The sequence below is a fragment of the Rhipicephalus microplus genome, chromosome 3 (assembly GCF_043290135.1).
Source record: "Rhipicephalus microplus isolate Deutch F79 chromosome 3, USDA_Rmic, whole genome shotgun sequence".
NCBI lineage: Eukaryota > Metazoa > Arthropoda > Arachnida > Ixodida > Ixodidae > Rhipicephalus > Rhipicephalus microplus.
This window is the reverse complement of record NC_134702.1, coordinates 172,111,171-172,125,061: the sequence shown is the minus strand read 5'-3', so window position 1 is coordinate 172,125,061 and position 13,891 is coordinate 172,111,171. Positions and strand designations below refer to the sequence as shown.

Genomic DNA, 13,891 nt, shown 5'->3' with positions numbered 1-13,891 from the left:
GTGTTGACCATTTGATTTATGTGCAGCAAGATGGAAACTTTCATAACCTTTGCTTTGTCCGTGCCCTGTTGCCATAAAAGTAGCCTTAGTATGTGTGAGATGAGGTGTGAACATCAATATATTTTGCATGCACAGCTGCCCATCTGTATTGCCTGCTGCTGTAGTACAGTTCCATGTAGTATGTGAAATACAATTTGCAATGCTTTTGTGGGCTCTCAATGGCTTTTCAGGCTCCTTATCCTGTGTCTCCTTGGAGCAGTCTTCTTCACTGGCATCTGTACGAAGCAGACTTCATTCCTGTCAGCAGTGCTCCTATGTGACCCTGGACAAGTCAACTATGGTTACACACCTTCGGAAACACAAGGGCGAGCCCCCCTTCCAGTGCCACTATTGTCCAGCGTCATTCATTTGCAAGTCCAAGCTTGGGTCTCACTTGTACACCCATAAAGAGGATCGACCCTTTTCTTGTGCCCACTGCAATGCTTCCTTTTCGATGAAAGGCCACCTCACTGAGCACATGGGCACTCATACAGGCGACCGTCCATTCTCCTGTATCCACTGCAACGCATCGTTTGCAGTGAAAAGCCACCTCACAAGACACATGCGAAAGCATACAGGAGAGCGTCCATTTTATTGCGTCCACTGCGATGTGGCCTTTGTGCGAAAAAGCCACCTCATAAGACACATGCGAAAGCACACTGGAGAGCGTCCATTTTCTTGTGTCCACTGCAATGCATGTTTTACAGAGAAAAGCCACCTCATAAGACACATGCGAAAGCACACTGGAGAGCGTCCATTTTCTTGCGTCCACTGCGATGCAAGTTTTTCAGACAAACGCAACCTCGTAACACACATGCGAAAGCATACAGGAGAGCGTCCATTTTCTTGCGTCCACTGCGATGTGGCCTTTGTGCGGAAAAGCAACCTCATAAGACACATGCGAAAGCACACTGGAGAGCGTCCATTTTCTTGTGTCCACTGCAATGCACGTTTTGCAGAGAAAAGCCACCTCATAAATCACATACGAAAGCACACTGGAGAGCGTCCATTTTCCTGTGTTCACTGCAATTCAACTTTTGCAGAGAAAAAAAACCTTGTGAGACACACGCGAAAGCACACAGGAGAGCGTCCATTTTCTTGCGTCCAATGCGATGCTTCCTTTATGTGGAAAAGCCAGCTTGTGACACACATCCACATGCACACTTGATAGTGGCCCTGTTCCTGTCTCTGTAATGAGTACTCTTTTGAGAGGGCCTCGTGAGACACATCTGCTTGCACACAGGAGAGGGTCCGTTTCCCTGTGCTCACTGCAATGCTTCATGTTCAATAAAATGCGAACTCATTAGGGACATGTATACTCACACAGGAAGTCATCCCTTATGTGTTCAAGGCAAGCATTCTATTAAATGAAAGGCCACCTTATTGAGCAGATCTGCACCAACGAAGGAGAGTGGCCCTTCTCCTATTGTCTCGGGGTCGTGATGTGGACAAAGAGAGCAGAGTGCAGGTCATATAATAACCTGTTTATTTGGGCTGAACTTGTGGCCACGTAAAAGGAAAGTCAGATTACTTCCTTTCTCATTCACTTTTTCTATACTCTACACATATCTATGATATGTGCATACATATTTGTATAGATTTTCGCATTCTACATTGTAACGTATGCTTGAAGTGTTGAACATTTTTTTTTGTGTACCTTTTTTTCTTTGTTTTCCTTTTTTGTTTTCTCTGAGATCAAGTTCTGTACCCTCTCGTTTCACCACCGATGGGTGGTTGGGGTTTTGTCAAGCTGTCAAATGACAGCTTGACCTTTTTTTACTATAAATGTTTCTCTGTGAAAATAAAGTTCTTTTATTGATTGATTGATTGATTGCCATTGAATATTCAAGCGTCTACGCTAGTGGCGATGTAGATTCCAGAATTATTTTTTGTGTTTACGAAGCGGGCGTAATATTAGCGAAATGATCTACTGCAGTCCCGAAGATTCTCGAACACTGTAGGTGCAGTGTTCATGCTTTCTGCCATTTGATCATGCTTTCTACCAACATTCACAGCCTACTGTCCAAGAAGGATGAAATTTGTGCAGCAGTTAATGATTCTAACGCCGATATTATTGCGTTAACTGAAACTGGCTTTCCGACCAAATTCGGAACGAAGAATTGCTGTGCTGCAAAAAAAAAAATACCAAAATATATCATTGTGACAGACGTGACAGATGTGGTGGTGGTGTTCTTGCACTGAATGAGAGAATTTAAAACTATGCTGTTGCAATGGACTCGGTATCAGAGGCAACTTGGTGTGTCCTCAGCGTGGCTTTTAAAAAAGTTGTCATTGGCGTATGTTACCGCCCACCATCCGGTTGTTCAAGTTTTTGCAAAGGCTTGCATGATTGTCTGAGTCACCTGAAAATTTGGTTTCCCCGTGCAGCTGTAACTCTACTCGGCGATTTCAATTTTGCTAATATTGTGTCGTCTAATTCTTACTCATATTCATTGCGTAACTAAGCTGAAGCACAGAATTTCATTCGCATCTGTTCTGATTTTGGTCTTACGCAACTTGTTAATTTTGCAACTCGCGTTACGAATACTACATTATCCATTCTCGACCTTATTTTGACATCAGAACCAGATATCGTATCTTCGGTGACCAATGTTCCTGGTATAAGTGATCACAAAATTATTCAAGCGCATATCTTACTGTCATTCTCACGCATGCGTAAACAGCTTAAAACAATACGCAATTACAAAAGGGCTGACTTTAACTCAATAAACATTGATTTGGGCACTGTTTTAGATAAGTTCTTACCCTATTACACTGAAAGATCGGTGAGAGCAACTGGGACCTATTCAAGGCTAAAGTATCCGAGCTAACTGTTAAATATATTCCCATCAAAAAAGTGTCCCATAATACTGGTGCTCCATGGTACAACAGATACGTTAACCGTCTTTCTAACCGTAAGAAAAGGTTTCATCGTGCTGCTACCAAATCCCCGTCTGACCAACGTTGGTCAACTTACAAATCTGCTGCTGCAACTTATTTATTTGCACTAAAACATGCAAAGTTTTCCTTTTTCAGTGAAACTCTGCCAATTGTGCTGAAAAATAACCCTAGGCAGTTTTGGAATTTCGTGCGTGGCAGCGAGAATCTCGCTATAGCCTTGCTGACGGCTTATGGGCATTCCATGCCCAAGTAGAATGCGCATCTCTACTGAACGACACATTCATAAAAACTTTCTTACACCAGGTGACCATCAACAACCAAATCACTTTGACTTCATCCCATTACCTATCCATGGACGCTATTTTCGTTACCTCCGAAGGTATTCGTGCGGTCATTAAAAAACTTAAAACCTCGTCATCATGTAGAGTTGATGGAATCAATACTAAATTCCTGAAAACCACCGTTGAATATTACTCTAGTATCCTCTCATGCATTTTTTCACAGTCCTTGCAGCACTCTAGCCTTCCCTAAGACTGGCTGGTTGGTAAGATAGTGCCAGTTCATAAATCAGGGGTGACACACAATCCAATAAATTTCCATCCGATATCGCTCACATCTGCCCCATGCGGAATACTTGAGCATATCATTTTCACTCACCTTGTTAACTTTCTCGAGTCTAACCAGTTTTTCACACCCTCCCAGCATGGCTTCCGTAAAAACTTCTCCTGTGACACGCAGCTCTTAGTCTTTACTAACGACCTGCATGTCCTGCTGGACTCTGGATTTACCATTGACTGTCTTTTTTTTAAATTATTCGAAGGCATTTGATAAGGTTATTCATGAGCTAATACTTCTTAAGCTGAAACATTTAAATCTAGATCCTAACGTGCTTAACTGGATTCGAGCCTTTCTTTCTAACCGAACACAATTTGTTTCTGCTAACAATGTTTGTTCCCTCATCCAACCGGTGCTCTCGCGCGTTCCCCAAGGCTCTGTGTTGGGACCCTTGCTGTTCTTAATTTTTATGAATGATTTGCCAACTAATGTCTCATCAAAGGTATGCCTATTCGCTGATGATTGCGTGATTTATCGAAAAATGAGTAACGAAGACGATGTTACCTCGCTTCAGGCGGATCTAAATAACATATTTACCTGGTGCCAATTATGGAACATGGAACTGAACTTTTCTAAATGCAAAGCAATGCGTGTGTGCCGCACTTCACTTGTTTGTCCACAGTATCATTTCAGCGATACCTACCTTGAGGCTATGTCATCTTACAAATATCTAGGTGTTCATATTTCAAATAACCTTAGATGGAATCATCATCTGAAGTACATCATCGCCAAAGCTGACCGTAAACTCAGGAATTTTCGCAGAAACTTCTACATGGCACCTTCATCCCTTAAGAAGCTTCTTTACAGTACCTACATTCGTCCATCGCTTGAATACGCATCATCTATCTTGCATCCTGGTGGCACTACACTAACACATGAATTGGAAGCAGTCCGGAATCGTTCAGTTCGCTTTATCTTGTCCTATTATACTCGCACGGCCAGTGTGACACTAATGAAATCTCAGCTCAACCTTCCTGAACTCGCCATTCGGCGTAAAATAGCCCGACTAAACCTCTTTCATAAGCTTTATTATCATAACAATAGCCTTCGCAAACATTTCGTTAAATCTCCCTCATTCATAATCACCCAGAATGGATCATCCACAAAAAGTTCATGTCCCTCAATGCAGAACCACAACCCATTTGCACGCTTTCATTCCAAAAACTACATTTCAATAGAATCCACTCCTACGATCAGCTATCGCAATCACCGACACTTCACGCTTTAAGGTTTTTTTACAAAACATGTTTGGCGCTACTTGATTTCTGCTTTGTGTTATAAATGTATGTGTATACACACACATATATATGTATGTGTATGCATATATATATTGAAACGGGTTGTTGAACAAGCAGGCGATTTCGGCGAAGGAGAGCTTTATTTAGCGCAAGGGCTAACTGAACGCAAACCTGAGATCACAGCAAGTCTTCTTCTTTTTCTATCCTCGAGCTCCATGCCCACTACCCTCGTTACAATCACCCCCGGCCGATGAGGGAGCCATCCTGGCGACCTAAGGACAGGTGTAGACAAAAGGGTCATGGTATGGCTTGAGCCGAGAGATGTGTACGATTTCTTTTTCCCGACAGCGCTTGTCCGGAGATGCATCCAGCGGCTCGACAAGGTAGTTGACAGGGGATGTTTGGCGCACAACTCGATAAGGGCCATGGTACCTGGACGAAAGCTTGTGGGAGAGTCCTGGAGTAGGAGAAGGAATCCATAGCCACACCAGTGAGTTCGGAGAAAAGCTCATATGCGTGGTTGACGCGTCGTGGCGATGTTTTTGGCGCGTCTGGTCATGTGACGTGAACGCACGAGCAAGCTTCCGACATTCTTCAGCGTGTGCTGCTGCTCGAGAAACGGTAGTCATCTCTGAAGGGTCCGGTCGATAAGGAAGAATGGTATCCATTGTTGATGATGGCTTGCGTCCATAAAGAAGGAAGAAGGGCGAAAATCCAGTGGTACTTTGTGTTGCAGTGTTGTAAGCATAGGTCACAAAAGGGAGTATGCTATCCCAATTGGACTGGTCGGATGAAGCGTACTTGGCCAGCATATCCCCAAGTGTACGATTAAAATGCTCTGTCATCCCATTAGTTTGCAGGTGATAGGCTGTGCTAGTGCGCTGTATGATGCGACACTCGCTCAACAACGCTTTGATGGCATCGGAGAGAAAAACGCGACCATGGTCGCTTAGTAACTCCCGAGGTGCTCCATGCCTTAAAACCAGGTTTTGCAGTATAAAACACGCAACGTCTTTTGCGGTAGCAGAAGGTAACGCAGCTGTTTCAGCGTACCGCGTTAGGTGGTCGATAGCGACAATGACCCAGCGGTTGCTACTCGAAGTATAGGGAAGCGGACCGTAAAGGTCGATTCCGACACGATCGAAAGCTCGTGCTGGACATGGCAACGGCTGCAAGGGACCTGTGGCATGTTGAGTGGGCATTTTGCGTCGCTGGCACGTAAGGCAAGACCTTACGCACAGATGTCACAGATGTCAGAGCACAGATGTCAGAGCGCAGATGTCGGGGGATCACGAGCAACCACTTACGGCCGATCGAGCTGTAGTTTCGGCGGTAAAGCAGGTTATCCCGAATAGCGAAGTGTCCTGCTTGACGGCGAAGCGTCCTGGAAACTGGAGCGGGCGTCCGGTTTGAGAGAAAGTCCAAAAGAGATGAAATCCAAGCATATTTGCGTTGCTCGGAAGGCATGTCCGAGATGCTGATGGCCAAGGCAGCATGAGTGGAGATAGGCGAGCCGACAGGCTCTGAAGCCAATGGCGAACGTGACAGGGCATCGGCGTCGGAATGCATCCGGCCAGAACGGTAGATAACACGGATATCGAACTCCTGTAACCGCAATGACCAACGAGCGAGCCGACCATTAGGATCTTTTAGTGATGATAACCAGCAAAGCGCATGGTGGTCTGTTACAATATCAAACGGACGCCCATATAAATAAGGCCGAAATTTTCCGATTGCCCAAATAATGGCGAGGCACTCCTTTTCAGTTACACTGTAATTCTTCTCGGCTTTACTGAGGGTGCGGCTGGCATAGGCAACGACGTATTCGTCAAAGCCCTCCTTGCGTTGGGCCAGTATGGCCCCTAGCCCGACACCACTAGCGTCCGTATGAAGCTCCGTTGGAGCAGACGGATCGAAATGTCGGAGTATGGGAGGCGTGGTGAGGAGCCGTCAGAGTTCCTGAAATGCATCATCACACGCCTGCGACCACGCTGACAAGTCAGAACTTCTGGCAAGAAGATTGGTCAAGGGGGCGATAATGGAGGCGAAATTGCGGACGTAGCGCCGGAAGTAAGAACATAGGCCGATGAAGCTTCGAAGCTCTTTGATGGTGGTTGGCTTTGGGAACGCCGCGACTGCATTAAGTTTCGTTGGGTCCGGGAGAATGCCGTCCTTAGAAACCACATGGCCGAGAATTACAAGCTTGCGAGCGCCGAAGTGGCATTTCTTCAAGTTAAGTTGAAGTCTCGCCGTAGAAAGGCACGTAAGAACTTGCTCGAGGCGGCTGAGGTGGGTCGCAAAGTCGCTTGAAAATACCACAATGTCATCCAAATAACAGAGGCACGTTTTCCATTTCAGACCTCGCAAGACGGTATCCATCATCCTTTCGAAAGTGGCAGGCGCATTGCAGAGGCCAAAGGGCATAACGGTGAATTCATATAGTCCATCCGGTGTTACAAAGGCTGTCTTCGGGCGGTCACCCTCTGCCATGGGCACCTGCCAGTAGCCAGAGCGTAAATCTAACGAAGAAAAGAACTCTTCTCCTTGTAGGCAGTCCAAAGCATCATCGATGCGCGGCAGAGGGTATACGTCTTTGCGTGTTATCTTGTTGAGTCGGCGGTAGTCAACGCAGAACCGGATGGATCCGTCTTTTTTCCTGACGAGAACAACCGGTGAAGCCCAGGGACTGTTGGAGGGCTCGATGATGCCACGTTTCAACATGTCGTCCACTTGTTCGTCGATGACACGGCGTTCAGCAGATGACACACGGTACGGACGCTGCCTTAGCGGGGCTTGTTGACCGGTGTCAATACAGTGAACGACCGCAGAGGTTCGGCTTAAGCCTGACTGGTCACGATCGAATGAAGAACGAAAGCGGAGAAGAAGATTTATAATCTCTTTGCGCTGAGTTGGTGCGAGCTCAGAGTCGATGGCATCCGAGAATACGTCCAGAGCATCATTAGGCGCGTTGGTAGGAGTGACAGCACAAATTGGGAGCGAAACCGCAGAATCGGGTATAGTAGCCGGAAGAACGCACTCGTAAAGTTCGTAGCTTCCCAGGCATTCTCCCTGTAGTAGGGATGACGGGCTGTGCGATGGATTGCACACATAAATGGCAGCGTGACCATTGCGAAAAATGACGACGGCAAACGGAAGCATGATATTTCAACGGTACGCAGATGGGACCGATGGCATAAACAACACAGGCGATTTCGGAGGGGAGGCACACGACACCGAGACAACAACAGCTGAGAAAGGCGCAATGTCAATGTCAAAAGCAGCAAACACTCTACACAAAGCACCATCGTCGGGGTCATAGCACGGCACAGACAACGCGAGTTCAGAACGAGCACAGTCGACCAAAGCAGAATTTGACGAAAGAAAGTCCCACCCAAGGATAACGCCATGCGAAGAACGGAATAAAACTACAAATGTGACGACGTACATCGCACCTTGAATGACGACTCGTGCGGTGCACAAAGCTGAAGGCTGAATATGATGGGACGTAGCTGTCTGCAAGGTCGGTAAGTTGTGTGGTCACTTTCTTCAAGTTTCGGCACAGTTTCTCGCTAATTACAGATACGGCAGCTCCAGTGTCAACAAGTCCGTGCACCTTAATGCCATCAATATAGAGTTCGATTTTGTTCGGGGGCCAGCGTTAGGTCTTGAAATTTTCACTGCCAACGCAGTTCTTGCCTCCGGAACTGCGCCCGTCAGTTTTCCCCTCGCGGTGGGCTGTTGCGACGTAACATTGGAGAAATAGATCGACGACGAGGAGAAGGTGAACGGCTTGCGCCGGATGGTCGGCGACAGGGACGTACGTCTAGAGGTGGATTGGCAGGAACGGGATATCGCGGCTGAGGGGGCGTGGTGGGCATCAAGTGGTGGAAGTGCTAGGCACATCTGGTCCTCACTCTGGAACTTCGCAGCCGCACACTCCAACGACCTCCTACAATGACTGATCCGGGGCCATCTCATGCTGCTACTCCAGATCTCGCACCTGTGCCTGTCTTCTGCGCTGGCGCTCTCCGGCAGCGCGACCCCCCCATATTTGGTGGCATAGAGGACCAAGATGTGGACAACTGGATTGCCGAGTATGAACTGGTGAGCGCCGTCAATAAGTGGAACGCAGCCGATAAGCTCACAAATGTGAGTTTTTACCTGACCGACGTGGCAAAACTATGGTACAGAAATCATCAGTGATTTCAGTACCTGGTCGGAATTGGCGAAAACCCTCGCGGAAGTCTTTGGCCGTCCTGCTGTCCGCCGCCTTCGTGCTGAACAGCGCTTGCGGGGCAGAGTACAGAGAGCAGATGAAACTTTCACGAGCTACATCGAAGATGTGCTATTTCTCTGCAAGCTCGTCTATTCGACTCTGGACGAGGCAGGCAAGATCAAGAACATCATGAAAGGAATCGACGACGGTACGTTCCAAATGCTGGCTGCGAAGAGTCCCCAGACGGTCGCCGAGGTGATTCAGCTCTGCCAAAGCTATGATGAGCTGCGTAGGCAGCGCGCTTCTACACGTTGCGCTGCTCAAGACACCGCGGACATCTCGTCCCTCGACTATCGCCATGACACCACCGACCACTCTGCGTTGATGCCAGTCATAAAGCAATTCATACGCGAGGAGGTCGCCCGGCAGCTATCTATAATCACAAGAACTACCGAGCCGATGGCACCCTTGTCGCCTTCGCTTCGCCAGGTCATTCGATCGCAAGTTGCCGAAGCATTGCTGCCAGCTCAGGCTCCCCCAACTGTTACCGCACCACTAACGTATGGAGCCGCAGTTGCTCAACCACGTGCGCCGGCGTCTCCGGCCATCTACGAAGCTACTCGCCACGTTTATTCGTCAACCCCACCTTCCCGCTCGCTGACCGTCTCGTCTCCGGCTATATGAAACAGGTCAGAACGTTTAAATGACGCCGCCGCCTGCACGACCATTTACGGTACCTTATTCAGTGAACAGTGCCCCTATCGTCAGCCAATGGTGCACTCCAGATAATCGGCCGATATGTTTTTCATGTGGCATCCCAGGCCACGTAGCTCGTCACTGCCGTCGTCGCAGCTTCCCTTCTCACGACATTGCAGGGACCTCACATTACATGCCCACTACCCTCGTTACAATATATATATGTGTGTATGTGTATATGTGTGTCTGTTTGTGTGTCATGTCCTTTTTGTTTTTTTTTCCTTGTTGTTTTTGTGATTGTTTGTTGTTCTTTGCTTAGTGCTTGAACATGTACTAGCTGCATTATCGCTACTGCTACGTTGTCTTTGTTGACATAGTTTGTATATAACGTAGCTCTGTATTATTCTGCCAATTATTGAAATTTCGTTCTTGTATATATATATCAAGTGTTGTTTCCCATTTTCTACAGGTAACATGCCCCTCCCCTCTGTAATGTGAAAACTCTGAGGGTATAATAAATAAATAAATAAATAAATAAATAAATAAATAAATAAGTTAGCGCTGAGAATTACTGACAGTGAAATGGGGCGATAACAAAACTTGAAGAGGGAATGTGGCATTGCCCCCATCTGAAAAAGGCACCGTCCAGATGCTTAAGCAAAAATGAAAGTTTAATAATAATGAAAATAAACAAGTACAAGCAATAAACCACAGCACCAACATCAAAATACAGGCCTCGGGTTCGCACATGAAATCGCTTGTGGAGCACGGCATGGACGGCTTCAGATTGAGCACGGTGCCATTGAGAGTTCGTAATGCCGTGGGATACAGCCTTAGTCGAGTGGGCCAAGACGTCGAACTTTTCTGTACAGTCCAAAGTACCATCGCAGAAGTTTTTTACTTTTTTACTGAGGCAACGTCAGCTTACCGGCGTTCATTTTAGACACATTCATAGGGCTAGTACTCGACAGCATTGTTGAAGATTGTAACAGCAGCTGGCAGTCGTCTGCTAATTCTTGATACACAGGCAGGCGAGTTGATGAGCCTCTTTCGTGCACTGAAAGTAGACAGTGACGTCAAGGTTTTCTTCATCAGCCACATTTGGCAGCAGGGCGTCGAGCATCGATGCCGGGGTCCTTCCATTGACCAACTTTTATGGCAACATCTGCATTGTCTCTTGCCCTGCCATGTTGTATGCAAAGGTCACGTACAGAAGGATGAGGTCCCACGTTTTGTGTTTGGCGTTGGCATACATGGCCAGCATGTCGGCGAAGGTCTTGTTTAGCCACACAGTGAGGCCATTGGTCCGTGGATGGTAGGCAGTGGTTGGCAACAGTCTGGGACGATGTGTCTGGCTGTACCTGAGGATCGCCTGAATTAGGTCCATTGCAAAGGCCATACCGCTGTCAGTGATGAGGGCTTCGAGCACACTGTGACATAGAACGATGTTTTCAGCAAAAAACTTGGCCACCTTAATCTAGGATGCGCTGCCTTTAAGCAGGGCTCTTGACATGGCATATCATGTGAGGCAGTCAGTATGGACGATGATCCATTTGTTTCCTGTAGTAGAGGTAGGAAACGGCTCCAGTAGGTCCATATCGATTTGCTGGAATGGTTGGCATGGTGGCTCGATGGGCTGTAGAAGTCCAGCTGGCCTAATTGGTGGTGTCTCTCATCGCTGACTATCTCGGCAAGGCATCACATAAAGAGCAACGTCGGCCGCAAGGAGGGGCCAGTAATAATTTTCTTGTATTCTGGCGAGCGTGCGGGAAACCCTCAGGTGTCCAGCCGTGGTGGGGTCGTTGTGCAGGGCCTGGAGTATTTCTGGTCGCTAGGCGAAAGGAACGACAAGAAAAGGGGATACTTTGCTCGACGAGCCGAGAAGTTTTTTTGGGGAACACCGTTTTTCAAGATAGACGAAGTCGGTGCTCACTTGAATACCTTTGGGACAGTGGCAACACTGCCCTCGAGGTATTTCTTAAGGCCCCCCAAGTTCTAGATCAGCTCCTTGTCATTCAGCGAGTCGTCAGCGTTTGCAGTTTCCGAAAGGTTTTTCCTTTCAAAAACCCGAAAGGTTTTTCAAGTTTGCCTGCAAACACAAGGTGTGGAATTCCATGTTGAACCTGGTAAAATCAGTGCGTGGCTCGGTGATCCGGACGAAGTTTTTGACGAACCCTCTGTAATAGGCGCGGAGACCGAGAAAGCGATGAGAGGCCTTCTGGTTGGCGGGTGGAGAAAATGCAGCGATGTCGATAGGCTTTTGCGGGTCGGGGCCACGTATAAGAATAAGTTGGATGCTGACACTCGCGCTCAGCATAAGGAGAGGGCACAGGCAGATTGTGTTCGCCTATGACCTTGAGCTATGAGTAGTTTCCGTCGTGCAAGTTGAGATGGCACTACTGTATGATGTGCCAGGTATTCGCATGGCAATCATTCTGAAATTTGCGTGATAGAACATCTTCCTAAAAGCTTTGTGTGCATGGGATTTTGTGATTTAGAAACACATTGCCCTGTGCCTGTGAGCACTGCCAGTGCATTTATTTAGTTGGTTCGCACTTTGTGGATCAGTGTGTGTGTACCTCGACGCTGCATATAACTACGATTACGCGTGAGCGGCCTTGTTGCTGGTTGCACCTCGAAATGGGCAGTGTTTTGTCCCAAATTGCAAGCTGAGGTATCGAAAGCTTGACCAGAGCGTGTGTTGATTTTCGAGGTTCCACGCTAACAAGATCGCTCGGATAAGTGGTGGCGAGTTATTGCCAGAGCTGAAAGAGCTTTGTAGCTTATTGATGATGTGTGCACCATGCATTTCCTAAAAGAAGCGATCTCTGACGATCCCTGAAGAAGCGATTTCTGACCTGACGTAGGCTGAGCTACTCGAAGGCATCGGCTCAACCGTTCCATTGACTGTAATGCAGGGTGGATAGCACCGTAAAGGTCCAATTCGCACGCCCTGTCTCTCCTGACTGCATCACACTCTACAGCCTGCAGCTGCATGTACGCCACGTGAGACTTTAGCCAAGCCGGAGCCGGCAGTTCAGTCACTTTGGCCACGTCACTGAGATTTGCTAGCGTGCTGAGCAATGCCTCTTGTGTGGCCGCCGACACCCATAGGCCGAGAGCTGCGCAGTAGTGTAACTAGATAGGGCGGTGCCCATGGCAAATATATTTCCACACACCTTGCAATGGTAATTTAGATAATGATAATAAATTAATAATATTTTATTGTTTTATTATTGCAATAGCAATTATATGGACACTCCTCACTGGTTTTTACCGGCGGCATCGGCGTCACTCACCGTACATGTATACCTATTTATATATATGTAAATGCGAGAAAGAAAAATAATTGAGAAAAAAGTTGAGTGTGAAAAGATAAGTTACTAGTGGAGATTCAGTGCTCAAGGTATTTTGTCACGAATCGGATCGCTATCAGCCAGCACCTCCTCTATTTTTAGATGCCAGTCAGTTCATATGCCGAACAATAAGAGCTCGCGGGACGCCGCGCTTTGCATGCTTGCCGTGGTGTGGTGCCACCAGCCGACACTATCGCCGGCCTGTCGTCTGTTCTGGACGAAGGTGCGGTGATGCTCTGGCTGTGCCTATTATAGATTCGAAATTTTTGAACAACGCACAGTTTTTACGCGATACTGTTAATGTGCTCGAGTAGCAGAAACTACGTTATTTTGTGTCTCGCAAGCAGATTTTACGACTACGACTTTGGGATTGCATGAGACTGCACCTGTGAAGCTGTGTATATCTTTCATGTATTTGATTGGGGTCATTCTGCAATTTGTTGTAGCATGCCTTCAGAAACAGCGTGAGGAACTACAACCAAGCTATTGCCCTCCTGACGCAAGAAATAGTGTTGTTGTTGTGATCATGCTTTGGAAGAATGCTAAGGCATGTTTTATTTCAGCAGTACCTAAGAGCTCAAAAAATAGTTGGGACAGGCATGTCCTACCATTTTTCTTCATACGATTTTGTTTATGTTTCATTTTAGGTGCTGAAGATGCCCTTCAAAAGTTAACATTGCAATCAACCTAGATGACAATTTTAAAAACTGGTGCTTTATTATCACGAATACTGTATTAGCACCCAACGCACGTGTGCGTCAGGAGGCAAACCTCCATGCAGTTTCCCGTAACAAATGCCTCTCTATTTCTCTACTTTGTGATAGACAAAA

The 13,891-nt window shown here is 47.0% G+C and overlaps 2 protein-coding genes across 9 annotated transcripts in view; one reads left to right on the top strand and one right to left on the bottom strand.

Annotated features, from left to right (window-relative positions):
• LOC119167541 (uncharacterized) overlaps positions 1 to 13,891 on the bottom strand; it is a 195,065-nt gene that overhangs the window by 28,242 nt on the left and 152,932 nt on the right. The window lies entirely within an intron of this gene.
• Positions 1 to 13,891, top strand: part of LOC119167542 (uncharacterized) — a 113,670-nt gene that overhangs the window by 50,551 nt on the left and 49,228 nt on the right. For 3 of the 8 annotated variants that reach the window (XM_037419040.2, XM_075887684.1, XM_037419042.2), the window contains one exon: positions 231 to 1,862. The exons of the other annotated variants lie outside the window; for them this stretch is intronic. In XM_037419040.2, the coding sequence (XP_037274937.2) occupies positions 231 to 1,207 (977 nt within the window). In that variant the 3' untranslated portion in view covers positions 1,208 to 1,862. Of the gene's footprint in view, positions 1 to 230; positions 1,863 to 13,891 lie in introns of those variants that run through there. 8 annotated transcript variants of the gene reach the window in all.